The sequence below is a fragment of the Aegilops tauschii genome, chromosome 6 (assembly GCF_002575655.3).
Source record: "Aegilops tauschii subsp. strangulata cultivar AL8/78 chromosome 6, Aet v6.0, whole genome shotgun sequence".
NCBI lineage: Eukaryota > Viridiplantae > Streptophyta > Magnoliopsida > Poales > Poaceae > Aegilops > Aegilops tauschii.
The window spans coordinates 477,725,763-477,745,782 of record NC_053040.3 but is presented as its reverse complement, the minus strand read 5'-3'; the positions used below and the strand labels follow the sequence as shown (position 1 = coordinate 477,745,782).

Genomic DNA, 20,020 nt, shown 5'->3' with positions numbered 1-20,020 from the left:
ACGCGGAGGCTCGTTGAACCGTTATATCCGATTTGGGGACCTGCTACTTTCAGAATAGTTTTTTTCTTGCACCTGAAGCATAGATGGTTGGTAGCAAGCGGTAAGGCTTCCTCTCAGTTAAGGAACCAAGGTATCAATTTGTCAATAAAAAAACACATGCCTAATGATCAGACATGCACTCAACTAAGGAACTTAACTTGTGTCCCCAACAGGTTATAGTGAGGTTGCCAATCTCAGTAGTTTTGCTAGTTGCACAACCAAGTGTTTGGAATTGTTATTAATATTAAAAGTAATAAACTAGAGAATATAAAAGTAAATGAAATGTTCTATCAATGAGGAACATTGGAGCGGGGTTCAGAAGTTCACTAGAGACATCTCTCCAAAGAGCAATGGTGCACTAACTTAAATATACACGTGTGTTGAATAAATTGTACTCCCTCTATTCCATAATGTAGTCGGAGTCGCCCACGTTGGTTAAATTTATGGTCAAACTTAAATCTCGAAAAGCACGGGGGCACTACATTATGTAATGAAGGGAGTAAGTGTGTATGACAAATCATAAATGTCATGATAACATATAGGCATTACATCCAAGTGCCCATAGACTGCTATCCAGCTAGCATCTATAGCTACTAGTCCATACTAACACATATATCCAACATGCATCTCAAGTATTAAGTAATAAAAAAGTGCATTGCATTAAGTAAAATGACATAATGGTGATAATACATTTTATTTACCTCCAGTTCATCACTAATGCAACTAGGCAACTATCTCTTTAGCCTTAGTGGTGAGGATAGAACTTTATATTTGTATTCTTGACTGCCATAGAAATTAGTCACTTAGAGAGAACAATCCAAACTAAAGTATACTGATCCCTCTTGCAAATCCTTGATCCAAATATGACCAATTTGATTTCTGGACTATCATTGAATTTTTCTTGATATTTACTTTGAACTCACAAATATTGTGTTGCCGTTTTGTGGTACATCCTTTCAAGGCCTTCCGTTGGACGCTCTCTGCGTCAAACAATCGAGGTAAGTCATATAATGCGATGTCGGGTGCCAACCTACTTGGGCGCTGCGTGGAGGCTCCTCACGACTGATTTTCTTCAGCTTTGTGTTTTCTCTCTGATTTGGCAACTGGTTTACCTCCAGAAAAAGGCTGCTGCACTTCTCTATAAAGGTTGTATTATTTTGGAAAGTTGAGGAACTTAAAGCCTCTTCAATTTTAAAAGCTATTCATGAATTAATAAAAAATGATTTTACTAACTGATTCTAACAGGCATGATCATGCCAGCTTGTAACACTTTTTAACCCCTTATTTTTAATGAAAAAAAATCACAGTATGGATTTTTCCCCTACTGTAAATGGTCAAAAAAAAGAATTAATAAAAAATGTTCTCAGATTGTGAAAACTGTTTCAGGGGTTAATAAATATTCATGGAATTTAAGAAATATTCGTGAGTTCAAAAAAACTCTTCACTAGATGGCCTTAATTTTTTGAAACATAAATTTTAAATATTATCAAGTTTTACGTCAGAAATTTAGAAGTGTTCAGGATTTTAAAAAATAAAACGAATGAACCTGATAATAACGGAAAATAAATAAAAATAAAACAGTAAACCAAACAGAAGAAAACTGTCAAAACAGCACTAAAAATCACTACCGAAAAATGAACCAATCGTGCGTTGCTCAGCACTACGTCCAAAATCCCTATAAAAAATTAAAAGGCAGTGCTACATCCAACCTCCCCACAAAAAAAGTCTAAGCTCAAGCCAAGCAACAGGAAGCAGAGAGGAAACAACGCCCACATGGAGGCCTGCCGCGTCACCGTCCAGTATCTGCCCAATCAGATCCATTTTAGTTTCTTCTCCACCAAGTTCCTTGGGAGCAACGGACAAATGGACGTGGCATCGTTGACCAATCTGTCCAAAAGCAAGTACCAGAATCCTTAGACAAATTGGCACCATTGGAATTCTGTGGCACTGCTTTCTATATATTCCGTGGCCGAACCCCTCACCCATCAAGTACACAGTTCACTCTCATCTAGCCTTTCTTCCTCCATCTTGCTCGAGAAACAAAGCAATGGTTCTTGGAGTGCTTGTGAGTCCCCCAGCCACGGTGCTATGGACCTTCCTGGGCCTGGCGCTTCTCTGGCAGGTCAAGCGGCTGGTTGATTACACGTGGTGGCGGCCACGGCGGCTCCAGCGGGCGCTGCGCGCGCAGGGCCTCCGCGGGACGCCGCACCGCTTCCCCGTCGGCGACCTCGGCGACTACGGGCGGCAGGGCAAGGAGGCGTCCTCAAGGGCGCTGCCGCTGCGCTGCCATGACATCCGCGCCCACGTCGCGCCTTACCTCTACAACACCGTCCGGGAGCACGGCAAGACGTGCGTCTCCTGGTTCGGCCCCGTCCCCAAGGTGACCATCGCCGACCCCGGCGTCACCCGGGAGGTGATGTCCAACAAGTTCGGCCACTTCGAGAAGCTCCAGTTCCCCACGCTGACCAGGCTCCTGGCCGGCGGCGTGGCGGTCTACGAGGGCGAGAAGTGGGTCAAGCACAGGAGGATCCTCAACCCCGCGTTCCATATCGAGAAGCTCAAGGTAAGTGTAATTTATTTACTATTACTCTAATTTTTTACCAGACTACTGTACTACCATGAGTAAGTTCGTTACTGAAGACACGCATGGCTCCCTCAATTTCCAGCTCATGATGCCGGCGTTCTCTGCGTGTTGTGAAGAGCTTGTGAGTAGATGGACCCAGTCCCTTGGTTCTGACGGTTGGTGCGAGGTGGATGTTTGCCCGGCGTTCCAGACCCTCACCGGAGATGTCATCTCACGAACCGCGTTTGGCAGCAGCTACCTCGAAGGAAGAAGGATTTTCGAGCTGCAGTCTGTGCAAGCCGATCGCATTGTGGCCGAAGTTAAGAAGATCTTCATTCCTGGTTATATGTGAGTAACTCCCTAACACTTAATCACCTTTCTAATAATTCCTGGTTAAGAATATCTTCATTCCTGGTTACGAGAGTACCGATTTAGCAGCGACAACCATTTTTTTTTGTGTGTGTAAAATTTATCTATCCATATATATATATATATATATATATATATATATATATATATATATATATATATATGTACTGATATGCATCGGACCAATGCAATTTGCAGGTCCTTGCCTACCAAGAAGAACAGACTGATGCATCAGACTAATAACGAGATTGAATCCATTCTACGAGGCCTGATTGAAAAAAGAATGCAAGCGATGCAACAAGGAGAAAGCACCAAAGATGATTTACTCGGCTTAATGCTTGAGTCAAACATGAGGGAAACAGACGACAAGGGTCAGCCCATCCTAGGAATGACAATTGAAGAAGTGATAGAGGAATGCAAATTGTTCTATTTTGCAGGGTCAGAGACGACATCGGTACTTCTCACTTGGACAATGATCGTACTGGCCATGCACCCTGAGTGGCAGGACCGTGCAAGGGAGGAGGTCCTTGGCCTATTTGCGAAGAATAAGCCCGAGTATGACGGCTTTAGCAAACTCAAAACTGTGAGTACATTTTGATATTGCACTACTAACACTAAACTAATGGCAACTAGAGTTTTAAAATTTACCACTCTACTTGTAGGTGACCATGATTCTTTACGAGGTTCTCCGTCTTTATCCGCCCGCCGTTGCATTCATGCGAAAAACATACAAGGAGATAGAGATTGGAAGCATCACCTACCCTGCCGGTGTGATCATCGAGCTTCCTGTGCTGCTTATCCACCATGACCCAGACATATGGGGAAGCGATGTGCATGAGTTCAAGCCAGAAAGGTTTGCTGATGGGATCGCCAAGGCATCCAAGGATCCTGGTGCCTTCCTCCCATTTGGTTGGGGTCCACGGATCTGCATCGGTCAGAATTTTGCTCTGCTTGAGGCCAAGATGGCTGTGTGCATGATCCTTCAACATTTCGAATTCGACCTTGGCCCGACGTATTCTCATGTGCCGCATAACCAGAAAATGTTGCGCCCCATGCATGGTGCACAAATTAAGCTCAGGGCAATATGATGGTGAGTATTATAGCAGTGTGCATGATGTCATTTTTATTACATAGTGTTTAGTAGTTGGCCATGTAATAACCTTTCATACCTACAGATGTTTGAAATAAAGTCCAACCATGTTGCGCATATGTAACACTGCTAGAAAAACATATGTTTGTTCTTGATTTTAATTTTTCATGTTGTACTGTGGAAAGGAAGATACGTCCTTTTTCGCTATCCTTCCTTCAAGCGCTTGTTAAGATGTCGCTTCATGAATATTGACTCTTCAAAGGAAAGTCTCATGGCACTCAAGGGTCCATTTCTTCTCATGAAGTTTCCCTAAGTCAAGGGAGATATCCATTAATTGTTGAGAAAACCAACAAGATCAAGACACATTCAAGAGTGTGTAAAACATGTGGGAAGGAGGAACATTATTTCCACCATTGCTTTGCTTATGATCTTCCTTGAAACAGATGGATGGGAAATCTAATGGGCCTTAGATATGATAGCTTGATAGGCAATAATGATGATTACATCCTCTCAGCCCTTCAAGCCATCCTTATGTACTATTGGGAAAGGTGGAAATAGAAAGTTTTTCAATGGAAAAAATCGGTGACTAATGCAGGTCATCTAAAAAGAAGGTGTGTGAAGTAGCAAATTAAAGAAGGAAAGCAAGTGAAGGACGTTACGCCTACACGTTGAAAGTCACTTTCTTTAATCAATATTTCTATCGAAAAGGAACGAACTGTAATAGCTTACGAGGGCCAAATATGTATGTGATTGCAATAAATTTGCATGCCTAGTAGCTACCCATGGTTGGCATGTTGGTCACTGATTGTAGGGTCGGCGGTTTTGCTATGCAGTGATGGGTTACTCCTCTCCTTGCGAGATTGCATGGAATCACCATCATTGACCACATGACCAGAGTGCCCGTTCCGCAAGACCCACTTGATGATTAGTCACACAATGGGTAATCAAAGGGGTGAAAACCAAATACACCTCAAAAATTGGAATTTCCCCCAAAACTAATGCACACTATAAAAGAAGAAAGGGAATACTAGTTATGGTGATACCGACGATCAAATCTCGGGCAAGTAATATACCGATGACAAAGGGAACAACGTATGTTGTTATGCGGTTTGACCGATAAAGATCTTCGTAGAATATGTAGGAGCCAATATGAGCATCCAGGTTCCGCTATTGGTTATTGACCGAAGATGTGTCTCAGTCATGTCTACATAGTTCTCGAACCCGTAGGGTCCGCACGCTTAACGTTCGATGACGATTTGTGTTATGAGTTTATGTGATTTTATGACCGAAGGTTGTTCGGAGTCCCGGATGAGATCACGGAAATGATGAGGAGTCTCGAAATGGTCGAGACATAAACATTGATATATTGGACCATGTTATTCGGACACCGGAAGTGTTCCGGATGGTTTCGAGTAAAACCGGAGTGCCGGAGGGGTTACCGGAACCCCCCCGGGGAACTAATGGGCCACCATGGGCCTTGTTGGAGAGAGAGGAGGGCAGCCAGGGCAGGCCACGCCCGCCCCCTTGCAGTCCGAATTGGACAAGGGAGGGGGGGCGGCGCCCCCCTTTCCTTCTCCCTCTCTCCCTCTCCTTCCTTCCCCCTCTCTCCCTCTTGGTGGAATCCTACTAGGACTTGGAGTCCTAGTAGGACTCCCCTCCTTGGGCGCGCCCCTAGGGCCGGCCGGCCTCCTCCCTCCCTCCTTTATATACGTGGGGAGGGGGCACTCTAGAACACACAAGTTGATCTTTTAGCCGTGTGCGGTGCCCCCCTCCACAGAAACACGCCTCGGTCATATCGTCGTAGTGCTTAGGCGAAGCCCTGAGCCGGTAACTTCATCATCACCATCACCACACCGTCGTGCTGACGAAACTCTCCCTCGGCCCCAACTGGATCAAGAGTTCGAGGGATGTCACCGAGCTGAACGTGTGCAGATCGTGGAGGTGTCGTGCATTCGGTACTTGGATCGGTTGGATCGCGAAGACGTTAGACTACATCAACCGCGTTACTAAATGCTTCCGCTTTCGGTCTATGAGGGTACGTGGACACACTCTCCCCACTCGTTGCTATGCTTCTCCTAGATAGATCTTGCGTGATCGTAGGATTTTTTTTGAAATACTACGTTCCCCAACAGTGGCATTAGAGCCAGGTCTATGCGTAGATGTTATATGCACGAGTAGAACAAAAAGAGTTGTGGGTGATAATAGTCATACTGCTTACCAGCATGTCATACTTTGATTCGGCGGTATTGTTGAATGAAGCGGCCCGGACCGACATTACGCGTACGCTTACGCGAGACTGGTTCTAACGACGTGCTTTGCACACAGGTGGCTGGCAGGTGTCAGTTTCTCCAACTTTAGTTGAATCGAGTGTGACTACGCCCGGTCCTTGTTGAAGGTTAAAACAGCACACTTGACGAAAAATCATTGTGGTTTTGATGCGTAGGTAAGAACGGTTCTTGCTAAGCCCCTAGCAGCCACGTAAAACTTGCAACAACAAAGTAGAGGACGTCTAACTTGTTTTTGCAGGGCTTGCTGTGATGTGATATGGTCAAGACGTGATGATATATAAATTGTTGTATGAGATGATCATGTTTTGTAACAGTTATCGGCAACTGGCAGGAGCCATATGGTTGTCGCTTTATTGTATGAAATGCAATCGCCATGTAATTTCTTTACTTTATCAATAAGCGGTAGCGATAGTCGTAGAAGCAATAGTTGGCGAGACGACAACGATGCTTCGATGGAGATCAAGGTGTCAAGCCGGTGACGATGGTGATCATGACGGTTCTTTGGAGATGGAGATGAAAGGCACAAGATGATGATGGCCATATCATATCACTTATATTGATTGCATGTGATGTTTATCCTTTATGCATCTTATTTTGCTTAGTACGGTGGTAGCATTATAAGATGATCTCTCACTAAATTTCAAAGTACAAGTGTTCTCCCGGAGTATGCACCGTTGCTACATTTCGTCGTGCCGAGACACCACGTGATGATCGGGTGTGATAAGCTCTACGTTCACATACAATGGGTGCAAGCCAGTTTTGCACACGCAGAATACTCGGGTTAAACTTGACGAGCCTAGCATATGCAGATATGGCCTCGGAACACTGAGACCGAAAGGTCGAGCGAATCATATAGTAGATATGATCAACATAGTGATGTTCACCATTGAAAACTACTCCATCTCACGTGATGACCGGACATGGTTTAGTTGATATGGATCACGTGATCACTTAGATGATTAGGGGGATGTCTATCTAAGTGGGAGTTCTTAAGTAATATGATTAATTGAACTTTAATTTATCATGAACTTAGTACCTGATAGTATTTTGCATGTCTATGTTGTTGTAGATAAATGGCCCGTGCTACTGTTCCATTGAATTTTAATGCGTTCCTAGAGAAAGCTAAGTTGAAAGATGATGGTAGCAACTACACGGACTAGGTCCATAACTTGAGGATTATCCTCATTGCTGCACAGAAGAATTACGTCCTGGAAGCACTGCTAGGTGCAAGACCCGCTGCAGGAGCAACGCCGGACATTATGAACGCCTGGCAGAGCAAAGCTGATGACTACTCGATAGTTCAGTGTGCCATGCTTTACGGCTTGATACGTCTCCAACATATCTATAATTTTTTATTCTTCCATGCTATTATATTATCTGTTTTGGATGTTTAATGGGCTTTAATATGCTCTTTTATATTATTTTTGGGACTAACCTATTAACTGAAGGCCCAGTGCCAGTTAGCAAACCAGAAGACTTGGAGTTGAAGTCTGGAACTCCACGAGGAGGCCACGAGGCAGGAGGGCGCGCCCGGGGGGTAGGCGTGCCCCCCACCCTCGTGGGCCCCTCGTAGCTCCACTGACGTACTTCTTTCTCCTATATATACTCTTATACCCAAGAAACATCAGAGAGAGCCACAAAACCACTTTTCCACCGCCGCAACCTTCTGTACCCGTGAGATCCCATCTTGGGGCCTTTTCCGGCGATCTGCCAGAGGGGGATTCGATCACGGGGGGCTTCTACATCAACACCATTGCCTCTCTGATGAAGCGTGAGTATTTTACCACAGACCTTCGGGTCCATAGTTATTAGCTAGATGGCTTCTTCTCTCTCTTTGATTCTCAATACAAAGTTCTCCTCGATGTTCTTGGAGATCTATTTGATGTAATACTCTTTTGCGGTGTGTTTGCCCAGCTTCGATGAATTGTGGATTTATGAACAGGTTTATCTATGAATATTATTTGGTTCTTCTCTGATATCTTTGCAAGTCTCTTCGAATTATCGGTTTAGTTTGGCCTACTAGATTGATCTTTCTTGCAACGGGAGAAGTGCTTAGCTTTGGGTTCAATCTTGCGGTGTCCTTTCCCAGTGACAGTAGGGGCAGCAAGGCACGTATTGTATTGTTTCCATCGAGGATAAAAAGATGGGGTTTATACCATATTGCTTGAGTTTATCCCTCTACATCATGTCATCTTGCTTAATGCGTTACTCTGTTCTTATGAACTTAATACTCTAGATGCATGCCGGATAGCGGTCAATGTGTGGAGTAATAGTAGTAGATGCAGAATCGTTTCGGTCTACTTGACACGGACGTGATGCCTATATTCATGATCATTGCCTTAGATATCTTCATATCTATGCGCTTTTCTATCAATTGCTCGGCAGTAATTTGTTCACCCACCGTAATTCATGCTATCTTGAGAGAAGCCACTAGTGAAACCTATGGCCCCCGGGTCTATTTTACATCATATTAGTTTCGCGTCAACTTGCCAATTTCTGTCGCCGTTCTTTTATTTTGCAATCTTTACTTTCCAATCTATACAACAAAAATACCAAAAATATTTGCTTTACCATCTCTATTAGATCTCACTTTTTGTGAGTGACTGTGAAGGGATTGACAACCCCTTTATCGCGTTGGTTGCAAGGTTCTTGATTGTTTGTGTAGGTACTAGGTGACTTGTGCGTTGTCCCCTACTGGATTGATACCTTGGTTCTCAAAACTGAGGAAATACTTACGCTACTTTGCTGCATCACCCTTTCCTCTTCAAGGGAAAACCATTGCATGCTCAAGAGGTAGCAAGAAGGATTTCTGGCGCTGTTGCCGGGGAGATCTACGCCAAGTCAAGACATACCAAGTACCCATCATAAACTCTTCTCCCTCGCATTACATTATTTGCCATTCGCCTCTCGTTTTCCTCTCCCCCACTTCTAAAACGATTTTCGAAAACCTTTGCCTTTTCTTCGCCCCTCTTCCGTTCGCCTCTTTTCGCTTGCTTCTTGTGTTCTTATGTGTTGGATTGATTGTTTGTCACGATGGCTCAAGATAATACTAAATTGTGTGACTTTTCCAATACCAACAACAATGATTTTATTAGCACTCCGATTGCTCCTACTACCGATGCTGAATCTTGTGAAATTAATACCGCTTTGTCGAATCTTGTTATGAAAGATCAATTTTCTGGCCTTCCTAGTGAAGATGCCGCTACCCATCTAAACAACTTTGTTGATTTGTGTGATATGCAAAAGAAGAAAGATGTGGATAAGGAGATTGCTAAATTGAAGCTATTTCCGTTTTCTCTTAGAGATCGTGCTAAAACTTGGTTCTCTTCTTTGCCTAAAAATAGTATTGATTCATGGAATAAGTGCAAAGATGCTTTTATCTCTAAGTATTTTCCTCCCGCTAAGATTATCTCTCTTAGGAATGATATTATGAATTTTAAGCAGATTGATCATGGGCATGTTGCACAAGCTTGGGAGAGGATGAAATTAATGATACGTAATTCCCTACACATGGTTTGAATTTGTGGATGATTATACAAAAAAATTATGCCGGATTGAATTTTGCCTCTAGAAATCTTTTAGATTCGGCCGCGGGAGGCACTTTTATGGAAATCACTTTAGGAGAAGCTACTAAACTCCTAGACAATATTATGGTTAATTATTCTCAATGGCACACCGAAAGATCCACTAGTAAAAAAGTTCATGCGATTGAAGAGATTAATGTTCTGAGTAGAAAGATGGATGAACTTATGAAATTATTTGCTAATAAAAGTGTTTCTTCTGATCCTAATGATATGCCTTTGTCCACTTTGATTGAGAATAATAATGAATCTATGGATGTGAATTTTGTTGGTAGGAACAATTTTGGTAACAACGCGTATAGAGGAAACTTTAATTCTAGGCCGTTTCCTAGTAATTCCTCTAATAATTATGGTAATTCCTACAACAACTCTTATGGAAATTTTAATAAGATGCCCTCTGATTTTGAGACTAGTGTTAAATAATTTATGAGCTCGCAAAAGAATTTCAATGCTTTGGTTGAAGAAAAATTGCTTAAGATTGATGAGTTGGCTAGGAACGTGGATAAAATTTCTCTTGATGTTGATTCTTTGAAACTTAGATCTATTCCACCTAAGCATGACATCAATGAGTCTCTCAAAGTCATGAGAATTTCCATTGATGAGTGCAAAGAAAGAACCGCTAGGATGCGTGCTAAAAAAGATTGCTTTGTGAAAGCATGTTCTTCTAGTTTTCATGATAATAATGATGAATATCTAAAAGTGATTGATGTGACTCCTATTAAATCTTTGTTTTCCAATATGAATCTTGATAAAGATGGGACTGGAGATGAGTCAACTTTAGTTAAAAGGCGTCCCAATGATTTCGAGTTTTTAGATCTTGATGCAAAAATTTATCAAAGTGGGATTGAAGAGGTCAAAACTTTACATAGCAATGAACCCACTATTTTGGATTTCAAGGAATTTAATTATGATAATTGCTCTTTGATAGACTGTATTTCCTTGTTGCAATCCGTGTTAAATTCTCCTCATGCTTATAATCAAAATAAAGCTTTTACTAAACATATCGTTGATGGTTTAATGCAATCCTATGAAGAAAAGCTTGAACTAGAAGTTTCTATCCCTAGAAAACTTTCATATACTTTTGACTGTTCCATGCCAATATTCTACAACTTTCATATACTTTTGGCAACTTTTTATACTATTTTGGGACTAACATAGTGATCCAGGAACTGGCACTGCGCACTGGATCAGTATGTTAGTCCCAAAAATAGTATAAAAAGTTGCCAAAAGTATATGAAAGTTGTAGAATATTGGCATGGAACAATCAAAAATTATAGATACGACGGAGACGTATCAGCACCCCAAGCTTAATTCCTGCTCGTCCTCGAGTAGATAAATGATAAAAAGGATAATTTTTGATGTGGAATGCTACCTAGCATAATCTTGATCATGTAATCTAATCATGGCATGAATATTAAGACACGAGTGATTCAAAGCAATAGTCTATCATTTGACATTAAGACAATAATACTTCAAGCATACTAATAAAGCAATCATGTCTTTTCAAAACAACATGGCCAAAGAAAGTTATCCCTACAAAATCTTATAGTCTGGCTATGCTCCATCTTCACCACACAAAATATTCAAATCATGCACAACCCAGATGACAAGCCAAGCAATTGTTTCATACTTTTGACGTTCTCAAACCTTTTCAACTTTCACACAATACATGAGCGTGAGCCATGGACATAGCACTATAGGTGGAATAGAATATGATGATGGAGGTTGTGTGAAGAAGACAAAAAAGGGAGAAAGTCTCACATCGACGTGGCTAATCAACGGGCTATGGAGATGCCCATCAATTGATGTCAATGCAAGGAGTAGGGATTGCCATGCAACGACTGCACTAGAGCTATAAGTGTATGAAAGTTCAAACTGAAACTAAGTGGGTGTGCATCCAACTTGCTTGCTCATGAAGACCTAGTGCATTTGAGGAAGCCCATCGTTGGAATATACAAGCCAAGTTCTATAATGAAAATTCCCACTAGTATATGAAAGTGATAACTCAAGAGACTCTCTATATGAAGAACATGGTGCTACTCTGAAGCACAAGTGTGGTAAAAGGATAGTAACATTGTCCCATCTCTCTTTTCTCTCTTTTTTATTTTTTTCTTTCTTTTTTCTTCTTTTTTTAGGCTTCTTTGGCCTCTTTTTTTTGTGTGGCTTCTTTGGCCACTTTTATTTTGATAACCTCACATGGGACAATGTTCTAATAATGATGAGCATCACACTTTTATTTACTTACAAATCAATATTACAACTCGATACTAGAACAAAGATATGACTCTCACTACTGGAATCAGCTAATTTGCCATCTGCCAGATCTTTGCCGTCTGCTAGCTGACGGCAAAGAAGCTCTTTGCCATCAGCTACACATAAACAGACGGCAAAGAAAAGGCTGACGGCAAAGAAGCTCTTTGCCATCTGCCAGGTCTTTGCCGTCTGCCAGCGGACGGCAAAGAATCTTTGCCGTCCGCTGGTGGACGGCAAAGAGTGTGGTGGCCCCCACCCCTCGCTCGTTTGAAAAAATCCTAACGGCCCACCTCTTTGCAGCGGACGGCAAAGAGGCAGAAAGGCGGACGGCAAAGGCTGGCGGACGGCAAAGAGGGCACTTGCCTAACGGCAGGTACCCCCCGCCCGTTACTCACTTCGTCCTCGCCTCGCCCTTCTCCTCCCACCCCGCCGCCGCCGCCGCCGCCCGCCGCGCGCCGCCGCCCCGTCGCCCCCGCCGCCCCGTCGCCCCGCCGCCCCACCGCCCCGTCGCCCCCCCCCGCCCAGGCCCCCCGCCGCCCCGCGCCCCATCGCCGCCCCGCGCCCCACCGCCGCCACGGCCCCCCGCCGACCCGGCCCCCCGCCGTCCCGGCCCCCCGCCGCCTCCTCCACTGCCCCGCCCCGGCCCCCCGCCCCCCATCCCCCCCGCCGCCCCGGCCCCCCCGCCGGCCGGGCCCCCGCCGCCCCGCCTCCTCCACCGCCCCGCCCCGCCGGCCCGCCGGCCCGCCCCGGCCCTCCCCCACAGTGAGCCCCTCCTCCCTTTTTTTCTGTTTTTTTTTCTGTTTTTTTGTTTTTTTCTGTTTAAGTTTAGGTTTAATTAGTTTAAATAGTTTAGTTTTAATTAGTTTAGGTTTTTAGTTTAGGTTAGTTTAGGTTTAGGTTAAGTAGAAGGGGGAAGAAGAAGAAGAAGAAGAAGAAGAGGAGGAGGAGGAGGAGGAGGAGGAGGAGGAGGAGGAGAAGGAGAAGGAGAAGGAGAAGAAGAAGAAGAAGAAGAAGAAGAAGAAGAAGAAGAAGAAGAAGAAGAAGAAGAAGAAGAAGAAGAGAGAGGAGGAGGAGGAGGAGGAGGAGCAGAAAGAAGAAGAAGAAGGAGAAGAAGAAGAAGAAGAAGAAGAAGAAGAAGAAGAAGAAGAAGAAGAAGAAGAAGAAGAAGAAGAAGAAGAAGAAGAAGAAGAAGAAGAAGAAGAAGAAGAAGAGGAGGAGGAGGAGGAGGAGGAGGAGGAGGAGGAGGAGGAGGAGAAGGAGAAGAAGAAGAAGAAGAAGAAGAAGAAGAAGAAGAAGAGGAGGAGGAGGAGGAGGAGGAGGAGGAGGAGAAAGAAGAAGAAGAAGAAGAAGAAGAAGAAGAAGAAGAAGAAGAAGAAGAGGAGGAGGAGGAGGAGACACCCCGAAGCCCCGACCCCGAAACAGCACCCCGACCCCGACACGGCACCCCGACACCGACACGGCACAACGACACCTACTCGACACCCCGACCCCCGACACGACACCCCCGACACCCCGACCCCGAGAACCCGACCCCGACCCCGACCCCGACACCCCAACCCCGAGCCTGACCCGACACCTCGACCCCGACACCGACACGGCACCCCGACCCCGACCCGGCACCCCGACCCCCGACACCGACACGACACCCCGACCCCCGACACGACACCCCCGACACCCCGACCCCGAGACCCCGACCCCGACCCCGACACCCCGACCCCGAGCCTGACCCGACACCCCGACCCCGACACCGACACGGCACCCCGACCCCGACCCGGCACCCCGACCCGACACCCCGACCCCGACACGGCACCCCGAGACCGACACGACACCCCGACCCCGACACGGCACCCCGAGACCGACACGACACCCCGACCCCCGACACGACACCCCCGACACCCCGAGACCCCGACCCCGAGACCCCGACCCCGACCTCGACCCCGACCCCGACACCCCGACCCCGAGCCTGACCCGACACCCCGACCCCGACACCGACACGGCACCTCGACCCCGACCCGGCACCCCGACCCGACACCCCGACCCCGAGACCCCGACCCTGAAAAGGTGTTCTTTGGCCTTCCAGAAGCCGACGGGGTCATATATTTGTGAATTATTAGTTAGGTCATATATCTTTCGATTTTGTTATGAAAAACATCATATATAATTGTGTTGATCGGGTAGTTTTAAATGTGCAGTTGTTTCATCGCTGCGAGGTTTGGTGTTCGACGACCTCGCCGTGCGTTTGACGAGCTCTGCCCCTTCGTTCGTGGGTGAGCACAAATGACATGTCCTCCTCCCCCATTAATTATTTGATCTATTCCGATGAAACTTGATAGCTAGATATATATGTGTCTTGAATCATCAGTATGCGTAACCAATATGTGTCTCCCGTTCGAAAGCGTCATAGTTATAAATATGCATGCATTTGCATATTTATAACCTTGATTCTTTCGAATTGTCCAACGCTATCCATGGACAGCCCGAGTATGTTTAGATTGGGTTCGTTTTCCCATATGCTTTGCTCCGGATCCGACGCATAAATTTCGTCAGTGCCTCCCCTGTTGTTCTCCGGGTACACATCCTCTCTGTTTATTGCAGAGACGTGTATCAGGAGAACAGCGGGGAGGTGCTGCCGAAATTTTGCGTAGGATCCGGGGCATAGCATGGGAAAATGAACCCAATCTAAACATACTCGGGTGGGATTAGGACCTATCATTACCTATTAGAGTGTAGGTTGCATGGACGTAATAAAATTGACAAAGTAGATCAACTGATGAATACATACATGGTGAATTATATATATATATTTGTTGTGTGTCTAGTAGCTCTGAAAGTCAAGATGAGTGATCGTGCGTGGATGTACACCGGTCACACTGGTCAGAACAAATGGAGCACTGAATGGTTAACAAAAACCAAGGGGTTTGTGCGAGCCGCATTTGCAAATGGCCAGAGGAAAACCTGGTGCCCCTGTTTACGGTGCGGCAATTGGGAAAAGAGGACAGAGGCTGAAATGGGCAAACACCTGCAGAAGAGTGGTTTTACGCCCGATTATACGGTGTGGACATTTCATGGTGAGTCTGCCCAACGTGACCGAGCTGAGGTGGATCGTCGTCGCACCGACGAGCATGGTACCGGTATGGAAAACATGGTGCAAGACTTTGATGATGCTCGGGATTCGGACGAGGAGTTGGAGGAATCTGCAAAGGCCTTCAATGAAATGTTGGAGTCTTCAAAACGTCCGCTCCATGAGCACACTGAGCTTTGTCAGTTGGATGCCATCTCACAAGTAATGGCTCTGAAGGCTCAGTTCAACTTGGGCAGAGAATGCTACGATGCAATGATGACAGTATTTGGACGCTTTCTACCCAAAGGCCATGTAATGCCTGCAAACCTGTACCAGTCGGACAAAATCCTCCGTGCACTGAAGATGCCCTATGATAAGATACATGCCTGTGAGAAAGGATGTGTCTTGTTTAGGCTTGACTATGCGGACTTGAACTGTTGTCCCATTTGCATGTCTTCCAGGTATGTTGTGGTAGACAACGGTATGGGTGAGAAGACACAGACCAAAATCCCCGTTAGTGTTCTTCGGTATATGCCAATCGTACCAAGACTTCAACGTCTTTTCATGGTCGAAGAGACGGCCAGACAGATGACATGGCACAAAACGGGCAAAAGAACCGAACTAGATTCAGATGGGAATCTGATGATTGTACACACATCGGATGGTGTTGCGTGGAAAAAGTTTGATGAATTACATGGTGACAAAGCGGCAGATCCGAGGCATCCTCGAGTCGGCATCAGCACGGATGGGTTCAGTGTGTTTGGTATGACGGCAGCCCAATACAGTTGTTGGCCCGTATTTGTCTTTCCACTCAATCTCCCCCCCCGGACAGATTATGCAAAGAAAGAACATTTTCCTGACGTTGATAATTCCAGGGCCCAACTATCCGGGGAAAAATATGAATGTGTACATGCAACCGCTTAAGGACGAATTGCAAGAAGCCTGGGATAATGGGTTCAAGACATACGATGCCTATAGCAAACGGAACTTCATAATGCGTGTCTGGTACATGTACTCGACGCATGACTTGCCGGCGTATGCGCTATTCGTTGGCTGGTGTGTGCATGGAAGGTTCCCGTGCCCCACATGCAAGGGAGCTCTTGAGTTTCGTTGGCTTCAGGCCGGTCGCAAGTTTTCTTGCTTCGACATGCATAGAGAGTTCCTGAATCCTCGCCATAAGTTCAGGAAAGACAAGAAGAACTTCATCAGAGGTAGAGTTGTCAAAAACTCTGCACCACATGCATTGACAGGCCAACAGACCCTGGATCAGTTAAACGCTCTCGAGCCAGATCCCGAGCGTCTAGGGTACTTCAAGGGGTATAATTCTAAGCACGCCTGGACTCACAAAACATGCTTATGGGATCTGCCTTACTTCAAAGACCTCCTTTGCCCACACAACATCGACGTGATGCACACTGAGAAGAATATCGCCGAGGCACTTTTTGGTACATTGTTCGGCATAGATGGGAAGTCAAAGGATAATACTAAGGCTAGAGTCGATCTGGAGGCGCTATGGGACAGGCCGTTACAAAACATGAAAGAACCGAAAGGAAAGCAGAACTGGACGAAGCCAAAGGCATGGTTCAATCTTGGAAGGCCGGCTATGAGGGAAATTATCTTGTGGGTGAAAATGCAGTTGATGTTCCCCGATGGGTATGCAGCGAATCTACAGAGGGGAGCCAGTCTTGATAAATTGAAGATATTTGGTCTCAAGAGTTATGATTGGCACATATGGATTGAGCGGGTAATGCCGGTGATGTTGCGTGGCTTCATCCCTGAGGATGAATGGCTAGTACTGGCAGAACTCAGCTATTTCTTCCGTGTTCTTTGTGCGAAAGAACTATCGCCTAGCGTGCTAGAAGAAATGGAAGAGTTGGCGCCGGAGTTGATCTGCAAGTTAGAGAAGATCTTTCCACCGGGCTTCTTTAATCCAATGCAACATTTGATTTTGCATCTCCCGACCGAGGCAAGATTGGGGGGGCCCGTGCAAAATCGTTGGTGCTACCCAACTGAGAGGATGCAGAAGACGCTTCGACAAAAATGTAAAAATAAACGTAGAATTGAAGCATCGATGGCTGAGGCATTCATCACTGAGGAGGCGGCAAACTTCGTGACAGCACACTACGAAGCCAAAAATCGTCATTTGCATAATCCGAAGCCTCGGTACAATGCTGACGACCCTAAAAAGGGTGGATCCAACCTCAGCCTATTCAAAGGGAATCTCGCACCAGCCAGTGTTTCAAATCCAGTATCTTTGGATAACGAACAATGGCGGACCATTTCGTTGTATATCTTCAACAACCTGATAGAAGTGCAGCCGTACATCGAGTAAGTTCTCGGTACATAGTTTCGCAACTTCTATTTCCTTTGAACTGCTCTTATTCCTGGATATTTCATACAGTCGATACGTCGCCTTATTCTCGTATGGAGCGGTGATCCAAAAGGATTCTGTCGAAGAGTATGAGCTTCTCGCAAAGCAAGGTGGCGGCTATCCCGGTTTCATCTCTTGGTTCAAACAAACGGTAATTTCTATTAGACTTGTAGGCTAATTTGTAGGCGGCTATCCCGGTTTCATTCGCTAATTTGTGTGTAATGCAACAATCCTTTCATATTAAACTTGTAGGCTAATTCAGAGTCTATGGACGCCGAATTGAGACAAGTCGCTAATGGTTTTGACTATAAGGTCCGTTCATTTGACAAATACGACATCAACGGGTATCGCTTTCGTACCTATGGCAAAGAGCTATCTATGGCCGACCGAAAGTCTACAAATTGTTGTGTATCTGCTATCGGCGAAGGAGGTACCGAGTATTATGGGAGAGTTGAAGCAATTTATGAACTTCTATTCTATGGTGAAAACCCACCGAATGTCGTAGTCTTCAAATGTTATTGGTTTCAGCCGAAGGAGACTAGAAGAACTCATGAACATATAGGGCTAGTTGAAATCAACCAAAGCACCCATTTAGATGTTCCTGATGTCTATATTACGGCTCAACAGGCGACCCAAGTATTCTATCTACCGTGGGCCTGCCAAACTAATCCAAATCTGAAAGGTTGGGATGTCGTTTATGAAGTGCCGCCACGTGCTAGACTATCTCCCCCAAAGGAAGAGGATTATGAACCTCACATTAACCCAGACACATATGAAGGAGAATTCTTCCAAGAGACACGTCTTTCCAAAAAGCGTTTCAAGCACCGCTATACTTCACCCCAAAACATTGAAGTAGACAGCGACAGTGAATCCGACATCACCCCAGAGGAGGAACAAGAAGAGCCGGAACAAGAAGAGGTTACTGCTGTGGATGACCTGTCATTGCTTGACCGATTACATCAAGGTGGCCTTGCACATGTTGATGCCACTGAACCCTATGAGCCCGTCATTGATTATAGTGATGATGATGATTATGCATTTATTGATGATACTGATCGAGATTATTAGTAGTGTCAGGTATTAAATTTTTTAATGTTGTACTTGATGATGATACACTTAAGTGATACACATATTATTATTCATGTCGGTCTTTTTTTTATGTTGTACTAATTTCGTTTACTGTTTGTCATGGCAGGTGTTGAAAGATGGTGGGCGCTGGTCGGGAGCGCGCCAAGGCCCCTTCTTCCTCGGCGCGTGGTCTGAGGTCTTCGATTCCAGACGTACCTCTTCGCCGAGCGTTGCTGGACAGTATGTCCACACCGCCGAGCCCTTCTTCGTCCACCGCGGTGCCCAGCAGGGGACGAGGTAGGAAGAGAGGAGGTGGGGCACGTGGTCGCGGGAGAGGAGGTAGGGTGACTGCTAGGGAGCCTTCCTCGCCGCCACCCCCAGCTGTTTCACCCGAGCACGTGACTGCTAGGGTGGACTCGTCCGAGGAGGAGGCTACACGGACTCCGGTCCACGAGCCTCCGGTCCACGGGTCTTGGGCCCACGAGCCTCAGGTCGACTGGCCTTCGGCCCACGAGAGTTCGGCCCACGAGACCCCGGAGGAGCACACGTCCGGATGGGGTACCTGGCCGGATCAGCCCGAGGAGCCGAGTGGCCATGCTGATGATGGCGGAGAGCCGACTGATCTTGAGGAGGAGGGTGGCACCGTCTACCAGCGTGGTGCTACACGGCTCCCGTCCGTGCCGGCGACCCGCGAGCAGAGGTGGTTGATCTTCCCTGATGGGGAGAGGTACGTAAGTGCATTTAATATTTTTGTACCTTCTGCATTCACGTTTCTTCAAATAACTAATGCGTTGGCCTTGTCATGCTGCAGGGGTTGGGACCACCATCATAGTGTCCGCCGGCCCAACTCCGTCCTTGGAGTTCTTTGCTGGCAAAACTTCCCGGGGTTTGTCACGTTGCCTGGTGAGGGTCGGCTTCCAGAGCTTGGGTTGAGCTGGGAGCACTACGTGGCTGCCCCGGCCCCGCCGGATGTCATTATCGACGGTGTCGTGTGCGACACGAGGGCAGACATGGTGATCAGGACGTTCTGGGTAATTTCTCCTTTACACATTTCAAAATCTTCAACTAGCTAGTTATTAATTGTACTAATCAATATTGTCTCATTTGATTGCAGACATTCTACAGGTGTGAGGAGGGATACGAGGAGGAGTGCGCAAATGTTATCGAGAACGTCTGCAAGCGCCTACTCCAGAACTTACGGCACGAGGCTCGGGTGCAGGCTGTTCGAGACTACTACGCCTTGCGTGGTATCAAGAAGACCAAGCCGGCGTGCCGCGATAAGTTCCTGAGTAAGGAGCAGTACATGAAGGTAATTCTTAAGGCCTTCTACTTAAGTT

The 20,020-nt window shown here is 45.9% G+C and overlaps 1 protein-coding gene across 1 annotated transcript; it reads left to right on the top strand.

Moving 5' to 3' along the window:
• Positions 1-2,026: 2,026 nt before the first annotated feature.
• On the top strand, positions 2,027-4,180 carry LOC109777572 (cytochrome P450 CYP72A616). Its single transcript, XM_020336189.4, has 4 exons — positions 2,027-2,602; positions 2,706-2,950; positions 3,170-3,554; positions 3,634-4,180. Exons 1-4 carry the CDS (start codon positions 2,087-2,089, stop codon positions 4,057-4,059), a joined length of 1,572 nt encoding a protein of 523 aa, XP_020191778.1. The 5' UTR covers positions 2,027-2,086; the 3' UTR covers positions 4,060-4,180.
• The last annotated feature ends 15,840 nt before the right edge of the window (positions 4,181-20,020 follow it).